General features: G+C 43.5%; 1 protein-coding gene across 3 annotated transcripts in view; it reads right to left on the bottom strand.

Moving 5' to 3' along the window:
* NFYC (nuclear transcription factor Y subunit gamma) overlaps positions 1 to 23,404 on the bottom strand; it is a 54,900-nt gene that overhangs the window by 6,860 nt on the left and 24,636 nt on the right. For all 3 annotated transcript variants that reach the window (XM_074976306.1, XM_074976305.1, XM_074976304.1), the window contains exons 2-6: positions 22,062 to 22,174; positions 18,474 to 18,545; positions 16,489 to 16,602; positions 14,253 to 14,348; positions 2,290 to 2,463 (exon numbers count right to left, since the gene is read on the bottom strand). In XM_074976306.1, coding sequence (XP_074832407.1) covers positions 2,290 to 2,463; positions 14,253 to 14,348; positions 16,489 to 16,602; positions 18,474 to 18,545; positions 22,062 to 22,166 — 561 coding nt within the window. In that variant the 5' untranslated portion in view covers positions 22,167 to 22,174. The remainder of the gene's footprint in view (positions 1 to 2,289; positions 2,464 to 14,252; positions 14,349 to 16,488; positions 16,603 to 18,473; positions 18,546 to 22,061; positions 22,175 to 23,404) is intronic.

Here is a 23,404-nt window from a genome sequence, read left to right as displayed (position 1 = left end):
CCAACAACATGAGGCTCCTTTACAGCCCTCCTTTCAGCTTGTTGATACTTCAAACTCTGCCTACTTCAGCACTGTGACAAACTGGGAAAGCATCTTCTACTGCCATTAGGACAGACAGAATTCTTATTTTAATTTCCAAAAGAATCTTTATTGTTCATCTTTAAACAAGACAACCTTATCTGATGAGATTTATGTGCCATCAGATTTGTGTGTCATCAGAGTTCTATTTTAGGTACTTAAGTGACCCTACTATTATAGCATCCAAGCACCTCACAATCTAATTTATTTATCTTCACAACACCCATATGGAAGGAAAATAATATCCCATTTTATAGATAGGGAACTGAAACACAGGCTAAGTGACTTGCTCAAGGTAATGCAGGAAATCTGCAGCAGAACAGGGATTTGAAAAAAGTCTCAAATTCTAGATTAATGCCTTAGCCACTGGATAATCCTTCCTCTAAGACAGGGGCTATTTCAAACATCATTTATTAAGAAGTGAACAAAAAAGCCACAGCAGCACCTACTTATACACCACTAGAAACACAGGAATATTAAATGCTTGCAAACCTAATAAAACCGTCTGGTTCCATTTAGTTCTGTCAAGCAACACGTTGTATATTTGGTTTTGAAAGTACAGGGATGTCACCTTCCTAGGAGGTAGCCCATTGCAATTCAGTATTTCAAGATAAAGTATGTTAGTTGCACTACACAAATACAATCCCTATAGTTTCTTGTTCCTCTGAGCAGGGCAGATGTGAAGGTGCAACATAATATGGAGTTATAACATCAGCAAAGGTTACCAAAATCCCAATATATAGCATCAATGCTGTTTTCCCCAAAGGCTTTCAGGCACATGTGAGAAGATGCTACTAAATTTATTGGGAGCTTTGGTTGAGCGGGACTGGATAGTACAAGGTGAACACACCCTCCATACAAAATTACACAACATCTGATCGACCTATTTGTTCAACTAAATCAAATAAAGGAAGTGGATTATCATAAAAATAAAAACCACATATAATTGCCCAATGTCAATTGCTTATTAGTCCACACAGGTAAAGTATGCAAAGCAATGTACAGTCATTAACTGTTGGATAAAATCCTGCACTGACAAGTGGACAATTAAATGACCAAATAGGTCCCTCTCCATCACCATACACTATGAAAAAATGCAACTCCTATTTCAAGTGAAATAAACCCTGTCTATAGTCCTCTTGGGCTCTTTCAAAACAATTATATGACACAAATTAATTGAAACACTTATGTAAAGTATAAAACCAATTAACCTGCTGCAGTAAAATCCTTTCTAGCAAATAACCAGAAAGACATTAAGTTTTCCCCTCCTTCAAGGTGTTCACAGTAAGGTAAATACAGCAATTGCCCCACAAGTTCAATTCTCAAAAGAGCAGCAAAAGAGCCCGGGGGAAGAGCTTCCTATGCAAAGCTACCTCATTATCCTCCTGCAAAAGTCTCCTGTTTTGTGAGGCCTGCAAAAATTGTGGGCAGTGCTCCCTCTTTGGAGGGGGGACCACTCTCTGTTGTGTTTGTACAGCACCCAGCATAATTGGGGGGGTCTGGTCTTTCACTAGCACTCCTCAGTGCTTACTAAAGTAACACTAGTTATTATTAAGGCTCTGCATTTGTCACAGAGGGGATGGATTCCATGACTTCTGCAGCAGCTGGTGTGCCTGACCCAGGACTGCCAGCTCAGGCAGCCCCAGAACCAAGCATAAGGGTGGCCTCTCACTCTGCAGTAGCAGGTGTTGCAGGAGGGTGTGGGGGCCCTCTCTCCTGGAGGGGTAAAGGGGACCATCCAGCTCCCAACTCCACATGCCGGCTCTGCCCTCAGACACAACCCCCACAGCTACCGTTATATGTGGTTTCCAGCCAATGGGAGCTGCAGAACAGGGACCTTGGGGTGGAGTGGAGGCAACATATGGAGGCAACCTCTTCCCACCAGCTGGGTAGGGAGCATGCTCCAGCCCTGCTAACATGTCCCTATTCCACCCAAGAACATGCAGTGTCCCCCCAGATTACCCGCTCCCTTCACAGCCCCTCCACAAGCCACACCCACCACGAAGTTTTACTCAGGGACATACAGTAAAAATCATGGACAAGTCACGGGCCATGAATTTTTGTTTACAGTCTGAATACTAAAGTTAGACTAACAACTAACTAAACTATTATTTGTAACATCCATGTGTGGCTTTCTGTATCCCACATACATCTAGGCCTTTGCTGGCCATGTAGAACCACAAGCCCTCATGTTGTGCTTTGTTTACTGACCTGCCCTTGCTGAGGCTGAGCGATGATGATCTGTCCTGGCTGGATGGTGGTAGTGGATGTGGTCGTCTGTTGTCCTTGCTGTTGTCCCTGTACCTGTACTGCAGCAGGCTGCTGTGCAAGTGTGAAATAATACTGGACAGGCTCAGCAGGAGTCACGGCCTGGCGCACCTCCTCCTACAATACAGGAGGAAAGAGAAAACAGACCATGCATTCTGACTGAAATCCACCTCCATAAACATGCTCAGCACAATGGATTTTTTAATGCTACATTCTGAACAGTTTTAGCCAAAGAAAAGTAAATTCAAATAACCTTGTAAGTATAAATCAGAGTGAAAACAATGGGTTTCCACAGACTTATACTGAGCCACATAAATCAAAGCATTTCAGATTTCTAAGGTACAACATGATCACCTATTTCATAATGAAAAGCAAATGAGCAAACAAACAATTACCACAATTAAAAACCATGCCAACTAGTGTTTGGCAGTAAATTCCAGCAAGGCCTGTTATCTTAGCACAGCGCTAACTGGAAGTGCTCTATGAAGAGACATATAAAAACATCGTATGCCACTGATGCCTGCTCCTTAGCTGACATGCTGAAAACAAACCCCAGTCTACCACTTGCTGTGACACCACTCAAAAGCTTAAGAAAAAAAAATCACGATCTGATTTTAGAACCAAACATTATGGAATCAGCCTGTGTAAATTTGTCGTCATTTGGGGGTGTGGGAAAAAACCCCACTTCCCTAACAGATAAAAGTATTCCTGTTGAAAAGCAAGGGTGTGGATGACACTTGGTTGGCAAGACATCATCTCTTTGACAAAGCTATCACCCCTCTGGGGGTGGCTTAATTTTGTCGAGAGGAAAGTGCTCACTTGCTGAGTGACTATGCTGAATACCTTGTAAGGTATACAGTGCAGACAGTCTTAGAATGATAAGAGAAATGATGTAGTTTTGCACTGTCTGCTTCTGGTAGCAATCAAAATAGCTAAGCTTTTGTCAAAGTTCCTGCTTGAACCCTTTTGTTTCCAATACAAGAAATGCTGTAGCCTTTCCCTGTTTTGGTTTATCTAAACATGGCCTTAGGAGTACAAAAACAATGCTGATCAATGGAATTTCAAGAACAGAATTAGAATTATTGACTGTTACACTAACCAGAAATGAGTTAACATTGAAAAACACACCTCACATTTTAGCTCCTCAGAAATAAAGACTGCTCCTACACCCAGTCTCCTGATGTCCAGTCCATGGCAGAAGGAGTAAACAACCCTCTCCCAGCCACCTTGAGTCCACAGCTGAGAGTGTAGGATGTTTACACATGCTACAGCATGGTAGATTCCACATTACTAATGCCTGTTGGACTTCCTGATATTAAACAAGGGCTGCCCACAGATCGGAATCAATTACGACGACTTGAGATGTCAGTTAAAACAAGAACAGCCATGTGAAATAAGATCCAAATGTATGTAGTACGCCTTCAGCCATTCAGACTCATGGCATGCAGTCTTTCATCAATAAATTGCCTGTTCAAATCGTGCCCACAGCAGAAGTGACTGAAAGGCGTTACTATTGGGTGGAATCTTAGGGTATGTCTTGACTACCCAGTGGATCAATGGGCAGCAACTGATTCAGTGGGGGTTGACTTATCTCTTCTGTCCAGTGCTCCTCCGTCAACTCTGGCATTTCGTCAAAATCAAACGAGTAAGCAGAGTTGACGGAGGAGTGTCAACTATTGACTTACCACTGTGAAGATATGGTAGTAAGCAGACCTAGGTACTGAAATTGTGTAATTTAGGTCCATGGCACATAGTAGTGTAGATAAGGCCTTAGAAACTTATATAAAATGAATCCAGTTACTAACAGGTGTCCGGCAACTGACACTGACTGGCTGGCACCTTCTTCATCAGTTTCAAGCAGAAAGAGTTTGAACAGACCATGGAAAAGGAATTGTCTTCATCCATCACTGGATTGGATTTCCTTCAGGTCAAAGCTGAGATACATATTAGCAAAGAATGACATGGAGGAAGTAAACCAGACATCATGTAGCACTTTAACAACATTATTTATTAGGTGATGAGCTTTCGTGGGACAGACCCACTTCTTCAGATTAACAGTACTGATCTGAAGAAGTGGGTCTGTCTCACAAAAGCTTATGGCCTAATAAGTTATTGTGTTAGTCTTTAAAGTGCTACATGACTGCTGGTTTGTTTTGTTAGAATACAGACTAACACGGCTACCTCTCTGTTACTAGGAGGAAGTGGGCAATATCACTGACTCTAGCATCCTTACTGTGGCTAAAGACAGTTCAAGAAACAAAGGTTTAAGGATACCATCTAGTTGGACCAAATTCTGCTGGTGAGAGACATGAGACAAAGACAGAATTGGTAATCCAGCTCTAAATAATATATATAATTTGACTGAACTCTACAAGTGCAAGTGCAATGTAGTATCAAGACCTTCCCTTAAATACACACACACATTCATTTTCCCTAAACAAAGCTAAAAAATGACACAGCCAAGTGTAGCCAGGAAAGAAAAAGCTTCCAAGACTGAATCTTGGGGAGAGCAGTAACATCATCACCACCCAACAGTCTGAGGCAAACCAAAACACCTCACTTATTTAGTTCTACAGTTCCCTTTTCAGGGTAAATTCACTGGAGTATTTTAAAGTGGTTTCCTCAAATTCTGTGAGATGTCTAAGGATTTTAAATGTAACATTAGAACATATTCCATTTTGCTATTGTTACTAAATGAACGCATCAGTTGAAATCAACTCTGTCCTGATCCAGTCATGAAAAATCCATTGCATGGGGGAAGACGGCTGTAGCACCTTCTGTACAGTAGGCTGCTTAGATTTCTATCCCTTCCCAACCACTGCAACACAGAATCCTAACTGGGCTCCTGAACAAAAATTAAATCAACTCTGCACTTCAATAAAGCATGCATTCTAGGTTAATGTTTCATAGTGCTTCAGGCAGAAAACGCTTTAAATCTGAACTTGTTTAAACCAGATTATGTGTAATGGTTTGCTGTCTCTTAGGCTATGTCTACATGTAAGACAGCACACATAATAGAGGCACTATGCACGTAGCTACATAATGCAGTGAAAGGCTCAAGCAGTTGGAAGTGGGGGGGAGGGAGAGAGAGGAAAAGAGCTGCTGGAGCCTTTCCAAGTTGCTGGAACCTGTTACCGTGGCAGGGAATGTCTCCGGCAGCAGGACACTAAACTGCTAAAAATATACACCCCAGGGATATACATGCTACGGATTCAGGTAAGTAGGATACTCTATTCACCTAAGCCATGCCCCACTGTTTACACTGCTACATCTATCTAAGCCACTTGGGCATTCAGTCTTTGTGCTCCACATATCTCTACAAATGCAGTCAGACTTTAAAAAAAACTTTAAACATCTATGACTTCAGTTACCAGAGCAACAAAACTTTGACATTCTCCCCAATTTCTTCATGCAAAGAGCACTCACTTGTAAGGTAGTTTCAACTGAAGCAGAAACAGAAAGAGAAGTTACTCACCTGTAGTAACGATGGTTCTTCAAGATGTGTCCCCGTGGGCGCTCCACGATAGGTGTCGGGCTCGCCCAGCGCCGCAGATCGGAATTCTTCTAGCAGTTTCTATTGGATTGCGCATGCACCAACGTGCGCCTCTCCCTTGCGCGCCCCCGGCCATGTGCACGATCCGGTCCCCGCCAGTTCCTTGACCAACTGCCTCGGATGCTCCTGAAAAACACCAGACAGAGATCCGAAGCGGGGAGGATGAGTGGGTAGTGGAGCACCCACGGGGACACATCTTGAAGAACCATCGTTACTACAGGTGAGTAACTTCTCTTTCTTCTTCGAGTGGTCCCCGTGGGTGCTCCACAATAGGTGACTACCCAGCAGTAACCCAAGTAAGGAGGTGGGTAATTGATTCATGTGCAGCTTGCCCCCAAGAGGACTGCTGTCGACAGACGGGTATCCTCCTCGAATACCCGATGTAGGGCATAATGCTTGGCGAAGGTGTCGTAGGATGACCAGGTCGCTGCTCTACAGATGTCTTAACGTGATGCCCTTGAAGAAGTCTGTTGACACCGCCACCGCCCTGGTGGAGTGAGCCCTAGGCGGGGCCAGCAAAGGGGTCTTTTGAAGCTCGTAGCACATTTTTACACAGGACACAATGTGCTTTGAAATTCTCTGTGAAGAGAGGCCTTCCCCTTTTGACCTGGGAGCAAGAGACACTAGGAGCCTGTCCGTTTTCCAGAAGGACTTAGTTCTGTCTATGTAAAAGGCCAACGCCCTTCTCACGTCTAGTAGATGTAGGTGCGCCTCCTTGCTGGAGCTGTGAGGCTTCGGGTAAAACAAGGGTAAAACTGCTGGTTCATTAAGATGGAACTCTGAGGAAACTTTTGGAATGAAGGCTGGGTGTAACCATAAGGTTACCGCCTCCTTTAAGAATACTGTGCAGGGCGGCGTTGCCATCACTGCTGTGAGCTCGCTCACCCTGCGGGCTGATGTAATCGCAAGGAGGAAGGTTGTTTTCATTGTAAGGAGTTGGAGGGGTACCGTGGCTAATGGTTCGAAGGGTGGTCCCAATAGCGTGCTGAGCACCAAGTCCAAATTCCACGATGGCGGAAGCGGTTTTTGAGGGGGGTAAAGGTTTACCAGCCCCTTCAAGAACCTTGTGACAATAGGGTGGGCGAATACAGTGGGCCCTTCCTCTGTATGCCGAAAAGCTGATATAGCAGCGAGGTGGACCTTTAGCGAGGATAGAGAAAGCCCGTCTCGTTGGAGGTCCAATAGGTATTCTAGTATTACGGTTATAGGAACGTCAAGGGGAGCTAACTGCTTGGCGGAACACCAGGCTGTAAATCGAGTCCATTTCTGTTCATAAGTCCTCCTGGTGGAGGTCCTTCGGCTACACTCCAGGACTACTTGTACATGTGCTCCGTACATGTGCTCTCTAAGGCGCTGAGCCATGGATTAACCATGCTTGTAGGCGCAGACCCTGAGGGTGTGGGTGCACTATGGACCCCTGAGCCTGCGTGAGTAGGTCCGGCACCAACGGTAGGGGAAATGGTGGATGATCCGACATGCGCAGAAGCAAGGGAAACCATTGTTGCTGGTCCCAAGTTGGGACTATAAGTATCATGTGAGCTCTCTCCCTTCTGGCTTTCTGCAGAACCTTGTGGATAAGCATTGTCGGGGGAAACGCATAGAGTACAGGGCCCTTCCATGAAATCACGAATGCGTCCCCCCAGAGACCCCTGCCCTATTCCTGCTCTGGAGCAGTACTGGGGACACTTGTACTGGGTGGCAAACAAATCGACTTGGGGGAACCCCCATGTACGAAATATGCGCTGTAGCAGGTCGGAGCGGATCTGCCATTCGTGCGTGAGTGCGAAGCGCCTGCTCAGCTGATCTGCCTTCACATTGTGAGCACCCAGCAAGTACGAGGCTTTCAACGTTATGTTGTTGGCAATGCACCAGTTTCACAATCGGACTGCTTCCGCACATAACACACGGGATCGTGCCCCTCCTCGTCGATTGATGTATAACACAATGGAGGTATTGTCGGTATTGATCCCGACTACTTTGCCATGCAGGTAATCTTGAAAATGTCTGCACGCGTTGAACACTGCTCTGATCTCCAGTATGTTTATGTGCAGTGTCTGTTCCGCAGGGGACCATAGCCCTTGCGTCACCTTGCTGCCAATGTGAGCTCCCCATCCTATGTGGGAGGCGTCGTTAGTAAGAAAGATAGAAATTTGTGGTTAGTGAAAAAGCACCCCCCCAGCAGATTCTTGGGATTTTCCCACCACGCTAGGGATCTGCGCACCTCCGTCATGGGTGACACTACCCTGTGGACAGTGTGGGATGCCAGTTTGTAAACACTCGCCAGCCAATACTGCAGGCTTCGCATGTGTAACCTGGCATTCTGTACCACAAACGTCGCCTCCGCCATGTGCCCCAACAGCTGCAGGCACATTAGGACCGGCACCGTGGGGCTGTATGTCATGACTTGCACCAGGGAGTTGATGGTGCTGAAGCGGGCGTAGGGCAGGTATACTCTTGCTGTGATAGAGTTTATGCGTGCCCCTATGAACTCTGTATCTTGTGTGGGTTCGGTCTTTAACTTTGCAAGGTTGATAACTAGGCCTAGCGAAGTAAACGTGTTCGCGGTGACGCGTATCATGCGTAAGACCTCTGCCTTTGAGGCCCCTTTCAGCAGACAGTCATCCAGATATGGGAAAATAAACACCCCTTGTCTGTGCAGGTAGGCTGATACCACTGCCAGGGTTTTGGTAAAGACTCTGGGTACCGAGGATAGGCCGAATGGAAGAACCCTGTACTGGAAATGTTCCCTGCCGACCGTGAAGCGGAGGAAGCGTCTGTGTGCCGGCTGGATTGTTATATGAAAGTAAGCATCTTGTAAGTCGAGGGCTGCAAACCAGTCTCCATCGTCCAGTGCCACAAGTATGGAGGCAACTGTGATCATCCGAAAGTGTTGCTTGCGCAAGTAACGGTTGAGGCCCCGTAGATCCAAGATCGGCCTCCAGCCTCCTGTTTTCTTCTCTGTTAGGAAGTAGCGTGAATAAAAACCCTTCCCTTGGAATTGTTCTGGCACTCTTTCCACCGCCCCTATGAACATGAGGTGATCTACCTCCTGCTTGAGCCTCGCCTAGTGGGCAGCGTCCCTGAGATGAGGCCTGGCGGGAGGCTTCGTCGGTGGAAGTGACTGGAAAGGGATCATGTAACCCGTGGCTATAATTTCTAGCACCCATTTGTCTGTGGTGATCTTTTGCCATTGGGAGTGGAACGGTTTGAGGCGATGATGGAACATGAGATGAGAATGGCATTGAGCAACGGTGTTGATAGTGCAGCCCCCGACATACCCGTCAAACTTGCTGTCTCTGGGCCTGCCCCGAGGGCGTACGGCTTTGTTCAGAACATCTCCTGGGAGTCCTGTATTGCTGCTGCTGTTGATGGCGCCCTTGGTCGTAGCCTCGCTGATATTGAGCACACTGTGGTTGGTAAGCGTAGCGTGTTTGCTGAGGATAAAATTTCTTCTTCTTGTATGGGGAAGTATCAATACCCAAGGTCCTAAGTGTGGCCCTCGAGTCTTTGCTGGAGTGGAGGACCGAGTCGGTTGAGTCCGCAAACAGCTTTTGCTTATCAAAGGGAAGATCCACGATCTTTGCCTGCAGGTCCCTGGGGATACCAGACGTCTGGAGCCAGGATTCCCTATGCATTACCACTGCTGCAGCCGTTGAACGTGCCGCTGTGTCGTGGTTTGATAGATGTGCTGCGTAATTTGCCACTCTCAATAATAGGGTAGAGGAGGAATATACCTTCCTGCCAAACAGCTCTAGCTTCTTAGCATCTTTATCCGACCCCCCTCCCCCCCCGACTTGTACTGAGACGTCTTCGACCTCTGCTGGGACGATTCGACCACCAAAGAATTGGGCTGCGGGTGACTAAAGAGGAACTCCATGCCCTTGGCTGGGACAAAAAGTACTTCTTATCTGCTCTCTTGTTTGTAGGTGGAATAGAGGCTGGGGTCTGCCATCTGTTAGTGGCTGACTCCATAATGGCTTCGTCCAGCGGGATAGCGCTTTTAGATGAAGCCGGGGGTCTCAAATTTTTCAGGAGTTTATCATGCTTCTCCTGCACCTCTGCTATTTGAATGTCCTGCGTGAAAGCTACTCTTTTGAACAGCTCCTGGAATTGTTTAAGGTCATCCGGGGGGGAAACATCCCCGGGGGCCATGGCCTCATCAGGGGAGGATGAGGAGGAACCACTGGGGTACACCTCCCTCAAATCCTCTGGCTCCCGAGTTCGGTGATATACTTGCTCCCTGGAGGACTGTGAAGGGAAGTCTCGGGATTCTGGACCTAATTCCCCCTGAGACAACTGTGTTCCCGTCCCAGAGCGAGAGTGTACACGGGAGTATTAATGAGTAGCAGGGGAGGACCTGCCCTTGGATCTAGACCTGCGGTGTCAGTGTTCAGCATGATGAGGACGACCATAGCAGCATGGGCAAGGGCCCGGTGATGGAGACCTGGACCACGATCGGGGAGTGTACCCATGATGTGTGGGAGAGCGGGACCTCCGCGACGACATAGATAGTGGTGAAGCTGGTTTGTGATAGTACTCAAGGGGATCCATGCCCAGAAATGGTGAAGGTGGCCCAAGCCATGGCGAAATTGGTTGGAGGAACGGAGAGGGAGGCCCTGAATAAGTCGGTGGTGTTACAGCCCGTCGGTGCGGTGTGTGTAATTCGCGGGCGGGGGCGGGCTAAGAGATAAGGGCAGCGCGGCCCTGCCTGGAGATGGGCTGCGGTGCCGAGTTTTTGTTTTTGCCTTGCCCCTCCCCTGCGGGGTGGGCACCGCCCCTTCCCGTGCCGGGGATCTCAGCCCCATTGTCAGCGCCGTGCTCGGCACAGTCAGCAGCGGTGCTGCGTGGGTAGCTTCCTCCGGTGCCGATAGGCTCCGTGCTGGGTGCCCCTGCGCCGTCGGTGCCGCGGGGGCCGGTGCCGCTGATTCCGGCGCTTGCCCTGCTGGCACTTGCAGCGCCTTCCGTGCTGCCTGTTGTGTAATCGGAGGCTCAGCCTCTGCCACGTGCGCTCCTGCGCTGCCGCTTTCATGAGCTCGCGGCTGGGGGCTTTGCGTTCCACTCGTCCGGCCCGCTGGGCCCGCCGGCAAGTATCGAGCCAGGGAGAATTTCCTCCTCTTCTGCACCGAGGGGGTCAAAGAGGCTGCCTTCCTTTTATGCAACCCAGAGGGCCCTTCTGCATGAGGCTTCTCTGGCGGTTCCGGCTGGAGAGCCTTATCAGACAAGAGCATTTTGAGCCTCATCTCTCTGTCTTTTCTGGCCCTGGCTGTAAGCTTAGTGCAGTGGGAACACTTCTGGGTAACGTGTGACTCTCCCAGGCAGCGAATGCATTCACTATGCCCATCAGAGGCCAGCATAGCCTCGCAGCATGACTCACACTTCTTAAACCCTGAGGAGGCCATCACGGTGAGTCTTGATTGTTAATAGGGTACTTAGCCACTAATCAGTGCTTTCTAACCCAAAATAACATTCACCGGCCTGCGGGGCAGTGGACGGCTTAACTAGCCTTCTTGTCCGCCCCTCTCTCCTTCATTCCTCTTCTTTCTGCTGTCTAATATTCTCTCTCTCTCTCTCTCTCTCTCTCTCTCTCTCTTTTTTTTTGATCGTGACAAAAACAAACTATACGTAAAAACAACTCTCTTATCTGTCTCTGGCTTTAGCCGGAGCAGATTCCGTCTGCAGCCAATGGCGGTTGAGAAGGAACTGGCGGGGACCGGATCGCGCACGGGAGCGGCGCACGTCGGTGCATGCGCGATCCAATAGAAACTGCTAGAAGAATTCCTATCTGCGGCGCCAGGCGAGCCCGACACCTATTGTGGAGCGCCCACGGGGACCACTCGAAGAAGAATATAAGCTTTAGCCACAGCAAAATAAATAAATAAAAGCAAGCCCTTCAACCTACAAGTAGCTCCTTTTCAAAGTTGTTGAATTAGATACATTTTTCCACTGAAAATTCCTACCCCTTTATAAATGGTATCATCCACCCACATTCCCCCACTGCATCTCTGAAAATGTATTGCTAGTGACCCAGCAGTGCTCACAGAAGCTAGGAATATACAGGAATTGGGCTTTGAGAAACTGCTGCCTATTTCAAAATAAATGTTGATGTAGTTTCACAGTTATTTATCCTGAGCAACCAAGCCAGAAAAGCTTTGGTGATATTGATTGCGAAGAATTACTATCATGGATTATGCAGCCATTATGTTATTCTTCCTCTGGTGAGATAATGTACTATTGAAGTGCCTTCATAATTTAGACTACGTAACTTACATGACATAAGTTATATGACTTCTACCGAGGCTTTTTTCCCCCAAAGGTGGAGCAAAAGGCCAAAGCAGGCTGTTTTATAGCACTTCTGGGAGGTGTGTGCACAGCTGATACAGTGAATTCTAACATTATCATGGACTTGCCACAAAGCTTTAAGCAATCTCAAACCTTCAAAAAGTATCACAGCAGCAGTTCTAAACTAAATCAATCTGTTCCATCACATATAAAGCAATGGATATAATTATCCAGAAAGGAAAAAGTTATTTCAGTCCACGCAATTTAAAAGAGTCAGACAATGATTCCAGGAGCTAATGAACTAGATACTGAATGAAGCACTGTGGTAAATCCAACAATTCTCTAGAAAGTTTATGGCATAGGGTGTTTGTCTACCAGGCAGTTTGCAGAAAAGGGACGTACAGCAGTGTGACCCCTGAAACTAGAAGAACAGTAATATTTTTTGACAGATTGTTATAACTGTGCAGGAAAACAAGACTTTTAGATAAAAGCTGATGAGCTGGTTTAGCAGAACATTGGATTTGAGACATTGTTGATTTTGAAGCTGCAAAACTGGGCTGTCTCCATTACTGGTATGGTCTCCGATGATCAGAGAAACCACTGCTTCTTAAATACAAACCTGTTACGTTTCAAAGCAGGCCTGATGCACAGGATGACTGTGGCAGCCTGCCGCTGTAAACATCCGACTGAAAGCTCCCTTCTAACACCTTACAGCTTCCAGTCAAGGATGTTTACAGTAGCAATGACTGCCCAGAAAAATGAAGAATATGGTACTTCTTCAGGAAGCAGCATGTTTCCTTCTTTTCCAACAGTCTAGATGTGTTAGCTCAACAGGTTTCTAGCTGTTTAAGCATTCTTAATGTTAGCAACTTCGGTCATCTGTAACCTCTACTTGCAGCCTTGACAACCAGCAATTACGTATATAAGTTTCATAGAAATTTTCACTTGTAAATTATTTACCAGTAGCTGCACAAGTTTTGTTTTCATCACGTAACAAATGCCAGACCGAGGAAATGTGAAAAGGAAAACAAAACTTCAGTCTTTGTAATAATACTAAATTCTTGTGCAACATCTTCATTAGTCTCTCATACACTGAATAGTAACAGAGAGAGAGCCGTGTTAGTCTATATTCCATCAAAACAAAAAAGCAGTCCAGTAGCACTTTAAAGACAAACAAATCAATTATTTTGTCAGTCTTTAAAGTGCTACTGGACTGCTTTTTCGTTTTGATTAGTCTCTCATGCACAGACGAAGCGGGTCTTTGCCCATGAAAGCTTATGCTCCAAAATATCTGTTAGTCTGTAAGGTGCCACAAGACTCTTGTTGTTTTTGAAGATACAGACTAACATGGCTACCCTTCTGATATTTTTATTAGTACAGCTCAAAGATTTAAAATACTCCCCCTCTAAAAACAAACTACCTTACCAGGGCGTAGCAGTTTCCCAACTGTAAAATGGGATAATGAAGAACAGAGAGCTAAGTGGCTTGTTAAGATCACCCAGCAAGCTAATAATAGAGCAACGGCACTAGCCATTAGGCTGTGCTGCCTCCCCATGGACATTTCATTGTAATAATTCCTATACAGGAAATCATTTGTTCCCTTTAAAGTAAAGTCACTATAACTTTTAAGGAGAAAAATTTATAAAGACAACAGATTTCTGGACTTCAGTGGCTGAAGGAATATGGTCCTCAAACTCCAAATTCATTCTATAGGAGTAGGTGCTTGGTGTAACCAAACACAGGCACCAGTGCACCTACTGAGAGGATAATATAATGTTTCATTTTATACAATCCTCAGAGTATTTTGTACATGTTAGATTTTAAACTTCTAAAGTACACCCAATTACATCTCTGAATCACTGGTCACAGCAACTGTGGCACTGATCATCCAGAAAAAACAATCTCTAAGAGACTGACACATTAAACACTAAATACAAACATATAATAAACTATACTTGCCTTATGTTTGAACCTTACTTTACATTACTATTCATATCAGAAGTACATAAATACTGTAGTGAAAAAAAATCAACCTTATAAGTAAAGAATAGTGGTAACAGTTTTCCCAACTCACCTGGCGTTTTGGAGGTTTAAGTTCATCTCTTGGAACAATATCAATGAGGAAGTCAAATTGATCAAACTTTGTAATTGCCATGGCAATATCATTCCTCTGAAACAATTAAAGAACAAAGGAAACAGCTCTTCAGTTTTAGAATTATCTGTTTGGTTGCTGAGTAAAATAGAAATTGGGAATGACTGTCACACTCAACTGAATTCTCATCTTTGAAGCTCCAAATGGTTCCATTCATATATCTAGTACTGTTAATTCAGAAACAGCAGAGGGCAGGCAAGCAGAATGAGAGAATCATGCCAACCCGGAGTCACTACAAGCAATAATATGACCTCTAATGGCAAGATCATCCCCTCAGAGAGCAGCTTTCCCATCAACCCAGGTAATCCGGCCCCCTGAGAGGCAGCAGCAGCAGCTAGGTCAAGGGAAGAATTTTTCCAGGGGAGTTAGAACCGCTTCACTATTTCCATCCATGCTGTGGATTTTTCACACCCCAGATGACACAGGTGGGCCACCTAATTTTTTTTTATAGTAGATGGGGTTCGATGGGTTACGTTTATGGGTGAGGCCGTCTACAAACATTTTTGAACGTTGTAAAACCAAAAGTAAATCAGCATTGCACACTCTAGGGATTATATTTAGAGAAAAAGTCTATGGTCAGATGCAATGATTACAATGATTCCCCTCTAGCCTTACACTCTATGATATCAAATAATTGTGCCTTGGAACAGCTGGTTCTAAAGCACATCCAAAAAGAGGCTGCTCTTGATATAGCCACAGTTACACAGGAAATGCCTTAGGAAGTAAGTGCAGGAGACTTGCTAATTCACTGTGAACTTTAACATAAGTTCAGTATCCTTGCAAAGGGAGAAATACAAGCAGCACTGCTAGGGCACTGAACTTTAGCAAGGGGAATTTTCTTTAGAATAGTCAGAAATAACCAGAAGGAAAAGTGACAACATTACAGTACACCAGCAGGGAGGCTGTTTAAGAACATTTTAGTATCACAAATAAGCATAACCAAGAAGGACCTTGGGAGGGGCAGAGAGTTAACTGGAACATATTTGATAAAAATGGTTTCCCAAGCAATACTCTCTTTAATCTCTTCCATCTATGTGCAGAATAAATATTTTTATGTGCACTAAGGCACGTGTGAATTTGCACCACCAGAAACAAAAAACCTAGTTGAGGGCTCTGTGCTATTCAGATGGGTAGCATTTGAATCTCGCGTAGCTGTACAAGCACATAGCTTACAAAGAACACGGATCCAAAGGGATGTTAAGAGGTCAAAGTTAGCACATAAGATAGCAATTAAGAGGAAGCATGAGGAGCAAAGAGTTTAAAAAAAAAATACAGCTGGCAGACTTCAAAACACATTAGAAGAAAAACCCACAGGAGAGCCAGCAAGACTTCCAAGATTAGAGAGTGGCACTGAAGACAAGTGATGCTAAAATCCCTCACCAAACTACTTATGAAATAGGAGGGTAATGCAGAGATATATACCATGGAATTATGCTCTTCAAGTATAGTGTCAGACTGAGGATTTTTTTTAAAAGAACTAAGAGTCAAATGGGGTAAGCCACCCTTACTGGATGACATTTACCAAAGTTCTGAAGATACTCAAGGACATGCAGCTGAACTTCAAAAAACAAGGTAATTTGTCATTAAAAACTGCTTTTGTATTAGATGACTGTACAAAGACCAAAGATGTAAGACAGCCTTAAAAATTTGGGGGCTGATTCTACGAATTATAGAAAATGAAAAGGTCTTATTTATTATTAGGAGAAATTCACTGTAGCTAGACATATACATGAACACAACCTGATTTGAGACAAAAATATATGCCCTTTCTGATGTTATCTAGGATAAAAAGTAGAAGAGCTATTAATCCGCTCACTTCGGCTTAGCTAAGCCATGTATCACCTTGACATCTAAGTACCAAAAGTAGCCATGAAGTAAGAAAAAATGCATTTTCATTTCAGGTCTACAGGTGGGGTATATTTTCAAAGAGCATTAATACAGTTACAGGGTAACTGCATCAGTATCCTCTACTCTGGTACAGTCTACGAGTTCTTCGTCAGTTATCTGGTTTTCAGCCATCACCAGTCTCTTGTCAGTGGCCCTGGCCTCATGCCCTTCTGACAGAGGGTTTTAAGGCTGTATAAGTAAAGAGAAAGTAAAGAGGAAGAGAAACATGGACATGTCAGCTGAAGTTTTTATGTAACTAGCTCTCCACTACCTGCAGAGTCCTGCGCTTATTATCTTCCGTGTGTATCCATGCCCGTAGCGTCAGTTCTGTTATGAATATTTGAGCAGCCTTGGCAAACAGCACAGGAGCTTCAGCACTAATCATCTGGAATGAAAAATGTGCATTTCATTCACTCAATCAACATATTACCCTTGATTGTAGTCATAGAAGCTTGGTATTGTATTAAGAGAGTCCAGGGTGAGTAAGAGGATAGTCTAGGAGCTTAAGGGGATTTCCACATTACATTTGAAGACCATGTCACTGCAAAATGTGAAAGTCCAAAGGACTGTTAGATTTGAATCAAGTGCTGAAAGAGGAATACTGGTCAGTTACAATTTTTTCCTCAGAAGTTTATTTAATGAAATATAAAGGTTATCAAATTTGAATTTTGCATAGCTCACTGGCTTACCCTATGCTAACAAAATTTTGGTTAGTTTACCCTTTAACAGAAATGAAACTCCACCACCAATGCACGTGACAGACAAATTTCAGTCGTAGGTTATTAGGTTCTCTCTTTCACTTGGATGGAGGACAATCTCTCCTACCAGCTCTCACTACTTTTCAGGAAAACTTATCGTCGATGATATAATATGTAATGTGGAAATTTAAATTACAATTAACATTTTGGGGCCAAGTTTTCGGCACGTGTCTCAACTTTATGCTGACAAAGCATCTAGGTGGAAGGTGGCATATGGCATCAGCAGGTGTATAACTGGGCAGTCAGTCTCCTACTAGGCATGCACACGAACCACTTTTATCTCTGCAAATGTTGTTTGTGCAACAAGGGCACAAATTTAGAGGCCAGGCTGAGGCCTCGTTTAGAAATTTGGTGCTTACAGTTAGAGGCTATCAATACTCATTTACAGGGGGCCGTACCTGTTATGGTAACGCATATAGGTGGACTAAAAACAGATAACTTATTTTTAAAAATATCATAACTCCCCAATTTTATTTTCTTAGCAAAATCTGATTCTAATTCCCATTCTGTTATAGAATACTATGAAAACTGTTAAGCTCCTAACAACTGGAGCCGCCACAAACACGCAGTCAACTAACTTTCTAAGGAAACCTGAGCATCTTTTTTCTAAATGTCAGTAATCTCCTGACTTCAATGCACAGGCAGAAAGGGTGATATTGTGGTAAGAACTGATCTAGGACTCAAGAATCCAATTCATCTTCTGGCTTTCCTACCACTTTCCTGTCTGATCTTTGGCATGTCAACTCTCTGTGCCTCAGTTCCCAATAAATGAAAGGGAAATATTACTCCCATTCCTTACAGGATTATCTCATTAATTTTTGTGAAATGCTCAGATGCTACTTTGATAGAGGCCATAAGTACTTAGACAGAGAAGGCTGCAGGAGGCACCTGACTTGACCTCCTCCTTTTGACACACACATATTTATCATTTTAGAGCACTCATCACAAAGAAATGATCATGCCAGTTTTTAAGAGGCTCTTTTTACCATCAACTGTGAAAGCGTTACAATAGCTGATGGAGTATGTTCATTCTTGTACAGGTTTCAAGAACACAGCAGTTGTTTTTCTTGCAAAGACTGCACCCAGAGAAATGACATCTATAGCCTCGGCCAACCCTACAGGGGTGTTGGACATAGGCTCCAGAGTTTCTAATCTCCTGTGCTTTGCTCCCAGGCCCCACCCCATAACCCCTGCCCCTTCCCATCTCCTCCCACAAGTACACTGTGCCCTCACTCCTCTCCTCTCTTTCCCCTGCGCCTCCTGACACTGATACATTTGATCCATGGCAGGCAGCAGGCACTGAGAGGGAGCGGGGAGTGCTCAGAAAAGCGGACGGTTCTGATAGGAGGGTTTCTGGTGGCTCCTCTAGCCATAGGCTCCGCAAAGCAGTCACCCTGATTCACCATGCCCTAGGGATGGCTCTGTCTATCATACTCAGCAACAGGGTTCATACCCATATGTTTTGTTTCACAACGGAAAAGAACAAATAAGAATTTACCTTCACATCTTCATCCAATTTCATAATCTTTTTAATACGAGCCAGTGGGAGTTCCTGCACTCTGAAGTCTTTCTGCAGAGAGCAAAAAGGAGATTTCATAAACTTTTCAACTACCTATAATTCAAAACAAAAAAGAGGTAAGTGATGTTCAGGAGAATACAAAATTGTCCCGCTCTGCTTTAAAGAGCTTATCTGTCTCCTTTAAGAGGCAACAATTTATTTTTTCCCCCAAGGTGCAGTAACTACAAACATTTAATGTTTATGCTCTTATCCACTTTTCCTACCTACTCTAATTGTTACATATTACATCTGCTGTTACCTACTCTCTTCATCTGCTGAAAGACTGCTGCTTGCAATACAAGAGGTGGAGTATGCACAGCTGTATCTACTCCAAGCTCCACATAACAGCTCTTGATCATTTCTCCTCCTTGCACTGTGTAGGAAAAGGAAAGTTCTTGGAAACAAGAGGCCAGCGGGAAGACCTCTCTCCTGCCTAGAACGTAGGCTATGTTCACAAAATTGGGGCCTGTACCCTATGCAGCACTAATTCTAAAGAAAGACTTAGAAGCTATGATGCATATAGGGGTTAATGCAATTTTTGCATGTTTATATAGGGAAATATCAAGTAGTAGCAGAGAAGTCATCCCCTTTGTATTTGCACTAGTGTGACTGCCACCTGAAAATCATATCTTGCTCAGGTATTCGCATTCGAAGGAGGTAGCAGCCCACTGGTCATTAACTGGTTGATCGTGACTGACTGGTCTATCCCAGGGAGTTCTCCAATCAATTGGGATCGGCAAGCCCCCATGCCTGCCCTGGCCCCACACCACCAGCCCTTTCCTGGAAGCTGGCAGCATGGCCCCACATGTGCAGAGGGGAGGGACCAGGAGTCTCAATGTGCTGATCCTACCTGCAAGCACCCTCCCTCCCCCGCAGCTCCCAATGGCTAAGAATGAGGAACAATGGACAGTGGGATCTGGGGGGAGCTGGTGCTGGCACAGAGGGGCAGTGCACAGAGCCACATGATCTCCACCTCAAAACATTAATGCCACACCCCTTCTAATTAATTCTGGATGTCTAATGTATCATTAGCCCTCTTTTCTACATTTTCTCCCAGATTAGGCTGGAGTCCTCAGCATTTTATGGAAAATTTTCTTGACGCCCCCCCCGCCCCTTTCCCCTTGTGAATTGTAGTGAAAATGTACATGCCACAAAATCACAAGAACAGAAATTAAGATTGTCTCAGAGCAGTCAACCAGAACAGCATGTATCTTATGTGACTGGTCTGACCCCCCATTACACAATACTATAAATGAATTCTCAATTTGCCCCAGTCCACATGCAGCACTACTAGTAATTTAGCTGCATATGACTACTTAATAATGGGTTTTCCCCCAACAGTCCTTATTAAAAATTTAATTCAGGCAGAAGCTTACAACTCAGCATTCAACATTTTTCTAACTTGCAACGCAACAGATTCACACGACAGCAGTGTTAGAAATTAAACTGCCTGTACTTAGTGAGCAGTAATATAAAGCCTTACATGCAGATGAAGACAAACTACAGCTCTTGCACATAATAGCTCAGTGCATCAAGGGACCAAAGTAATTAATTTTCATCTCTGCATGCAGCTTGCTGCATCTCTTTCTTGGGCTGAGACTGTATAACATTCTGAAAGGGGAAGCCTATATTTTGGCTAGCGTATCAGAATAGGGCTCATTTCAAACGGACCATCTTCAAATTGAGCCCTTTTGTTTTCAGCTAATTTAAATTAAAACCAGAAAAAGTCTGCATTTTGGACAGACTATTGTAATGTCACAGTGGAGATGTCAGTCACCCTTGAAAAGGCATTTTTGTTATACCCACTTATTTTCAGAGGCTTACATTTTAACTGGAAAAAGTTTGGGAGGTGAAATCTTTATTGTTCATTCTCAGCCTATAGATGAAATTTTTAAAAATAAATCTGACAAAATTCTGTTCAGCTCTGACTTATTTAAGCAAGTGAAAAATGTAGTGGGGTTTTGTATCTGTTTGTTAAACAGTGTGCACTGTGTGTTCGGGCTATTCTAAAATTTCACACTTGCCAAATTAATTCTTAAAGGGGGCGTAGTACCTTTGAAACAAAAGCTTATCAAAATTCCACCCTCAGAATCACATCCATAATGCCTGCTAACTTCAAAAGAAATTCGCTTATATAATAATGGATAATAAATAGAACATTTTATCTGAAAAAGTACAAGATAACACTCCAAAATGCATTGATCTATCTATGCACAAGCAAAAGTGTATGCATACTGAGCCCTAAATTGCCCATTACCTTGATATTTGTGTTTAGATATCAAAGTGACAAGCACATAGAAATATAAGGTAAACTAAATCATTTTAGATAACCTTGAATATTTTGAAACAAGTAATTACTGTAAAAGCTGTAACTAAATAATCTGAAATTTGTGCATTTAAATTCTGGACAATAATACTGAACAAGTACACTTTTTCGCAATGGATTTCACAATCTTACTGAAAAACTAGTAGGGAATAGGAGGAAGCCCTATAACCTGTCTGTTTCAAAGTGGTATAATGGGCTGAAGCAAGAAACTAATAGATTTTCCACTCAGTATTGGGGAAAGCACCCAGCCCTCATCCCCCAGATGTACTTTGCAAAAGAATTTTTTTAGCCCTGAGACATTCACATTTTACATTATGAAATTCAAACAGTAATAAATACATTCTAGATACACATATTCCCAATCACTTGACCTTCAGTTAATCAAAGGTATCCAGTATCCTGATAGAATCCAAAACCACTCTTCTACATTTATCCCAAACCACTCTTTTTTCCCCCCAAATATGTTTAATACCTTTGAAGCCCTTTAGCAAATTTAGGTTCAGCTCATCATTTGAACTGTCTTTTATTCCATTCTCTCTCCCAATCAAAAAGTTTTGGTTTAATCTGGAAAAATGTTTATAATGGGTAACTATTATCTCTTAATAAACTCTGAAATGTGCAAGTTTGATTAAATTATTGTTGAGCTACACCTTGAATTTTTAGAAAAGTGTAAATCTATACAAATCAAAATACATATTGGCTACATAATCATAATTTCTAACCCCACAGCTTTGCTGGGAAGTTTCTTGCAATAATGAAGCATGTATGGGATCAAGTTCTATCTTGAGACACATATTGGGGGTAACCATGTTAGTCTGTATCTGCAAAAACAACAAGAAATCCTGCAGCAACCCACAAACAAGCAGATTCATTGGAGCATAAGCTTTATGGGCAAAAACCCACAATGTGGGTCTAACGTCTGACAAAGGTGGCCTTTGCCCACAAAAGACTATGCTCCAGTAAATCTGTTAGTCTAGAAAGCGCCACAGGAATTCTCGTTATTCTTGAGACACAAACACAACTTCCACTGTTGACCCCAATGGGAGTCACCTGTATATATCTAAAGGAGGACTTGGCCAAATGTAGGGTTTTTTTTTTTTTTTTGCAAATATCTTATACAGGACATCGAAGTACCAGATAGCTACTGTTGTACTAGACATTTTATTAAGGTTTTACCATATTATCAAAGGACACTCTCTTACCACTGTTAGATTTCGAATCTCCTCCATCACCCGAGGCCAGAAAGACTGAAGGCTTTGCTGAGCATCACTACTGCCAGCCGCGCCAAAGGCACCATCTGTGGACATGGTGATAACTAGGGTAGAAAGGGGAGGAAAAAGAAACGTTAGTAGAGACAGAGGAAACACTGTATTCAGTGAGTTCTAGAGCTTTTCCTGAGTGACTCTGCAAAACTCTCCGAACAATATAAGCTTCTCAAGTTCACACAAGTGTGTGACACCACCTTCTCTCTCTCATAAAATAAAAATAAAATAAACTAAAAAACAGACTAACAGTTTCAAAGACCTGAAGGTTGGTATAGAAATTAAGGTGCCTTACCTATGGCTGTTTAGCCCAAAATGACTATTATGATGTCAACAGAAGAATTAAAAGTCTACCAATATCTTTGCATGCCTTTCAGATCAGATAATTTACTGTAAGCACCAATGAAAAATGGGATGTGCAAAGACAGATTTCATCCACTTTGTGTTATTTATATGAATATTGGTTTTGTTTTTAAATTAGAATCAACTTAATTGAACAAAATCAAAGAAACTTAAGTGGCTACTATTCTACATGAGCCAATATTATTACAAAGTAGATAGGTGCAAGAGGAAGTGTCAAAACCGGAGTGTCAACTTCACTCAGAATCCCCATCTAATTTAATGGCATTTTAAAAGGAAAACAGTTGAAGTTTAGCTAAAAGTTAAAGTTAAATTTATGTTTTAAAATGACTATGTTTCTATACCTATTTGAGACCTGACAGTTTCTGTCGTTTTACAATCACATCTTATTTTTAACCACATCTTTCCCCTTAGGTGCTGTGCAAAAGATACAAACACCAGGAGAAACAAACTGGCTATACACAAGGTGCTGCTAAATTTATAAAATAAACTGAAAATTCTCTAATCCCTTCCAATTCACACAATGCACAAACATTAGAAACCTTTCTAGAATTTGTTGTCAGGGGAATGTTGAAGGCCAAAGCTATAACAGGGTACAAAGGACAATTAGACATATTGATGGCTGCTATGTCCATTGATGGCTTTTAACCAAGACAAGGATACCACCCCATCATGCTCTATGTACCTCCACTCTCTGACTGCCAGAAGCTGGGAGTGGACAATTGAAGATGGATCAATCAATGCCTGACTGTTTTGTTCATTCCCTCAAACTCTTGCCATTAGCTCCTATGAGAATGCAGGATAACAGGCATGGTGGGCTATTAGTCTGACCTACTATGGTCCTTTTTATATTATGTTGATTACAAATGCAACTAAAGTATTTTCACCCACAAATGAGATTTTCATGTAAGAAGGTTACTTAC

The sequence above is a fragment of the Carettochelys insculpta genome, chromosome 24 (genome assembly GCF_033958435.1).
Source record: "Carettochelys insculpta isolate YL-2023 chromosome 24, ASM3395843v1, whole genome shotgun sequence".
Taxonomy (NCBI): domain Eukaryota; kingdom Metazoa; phylum Chordata; order Testudines; family Carettochelyidae; genus Carettochelys; species Carettochelys insculpta.
This window is presented reverse-complemented; position numbering and strand designations above follow the sequence as displayed.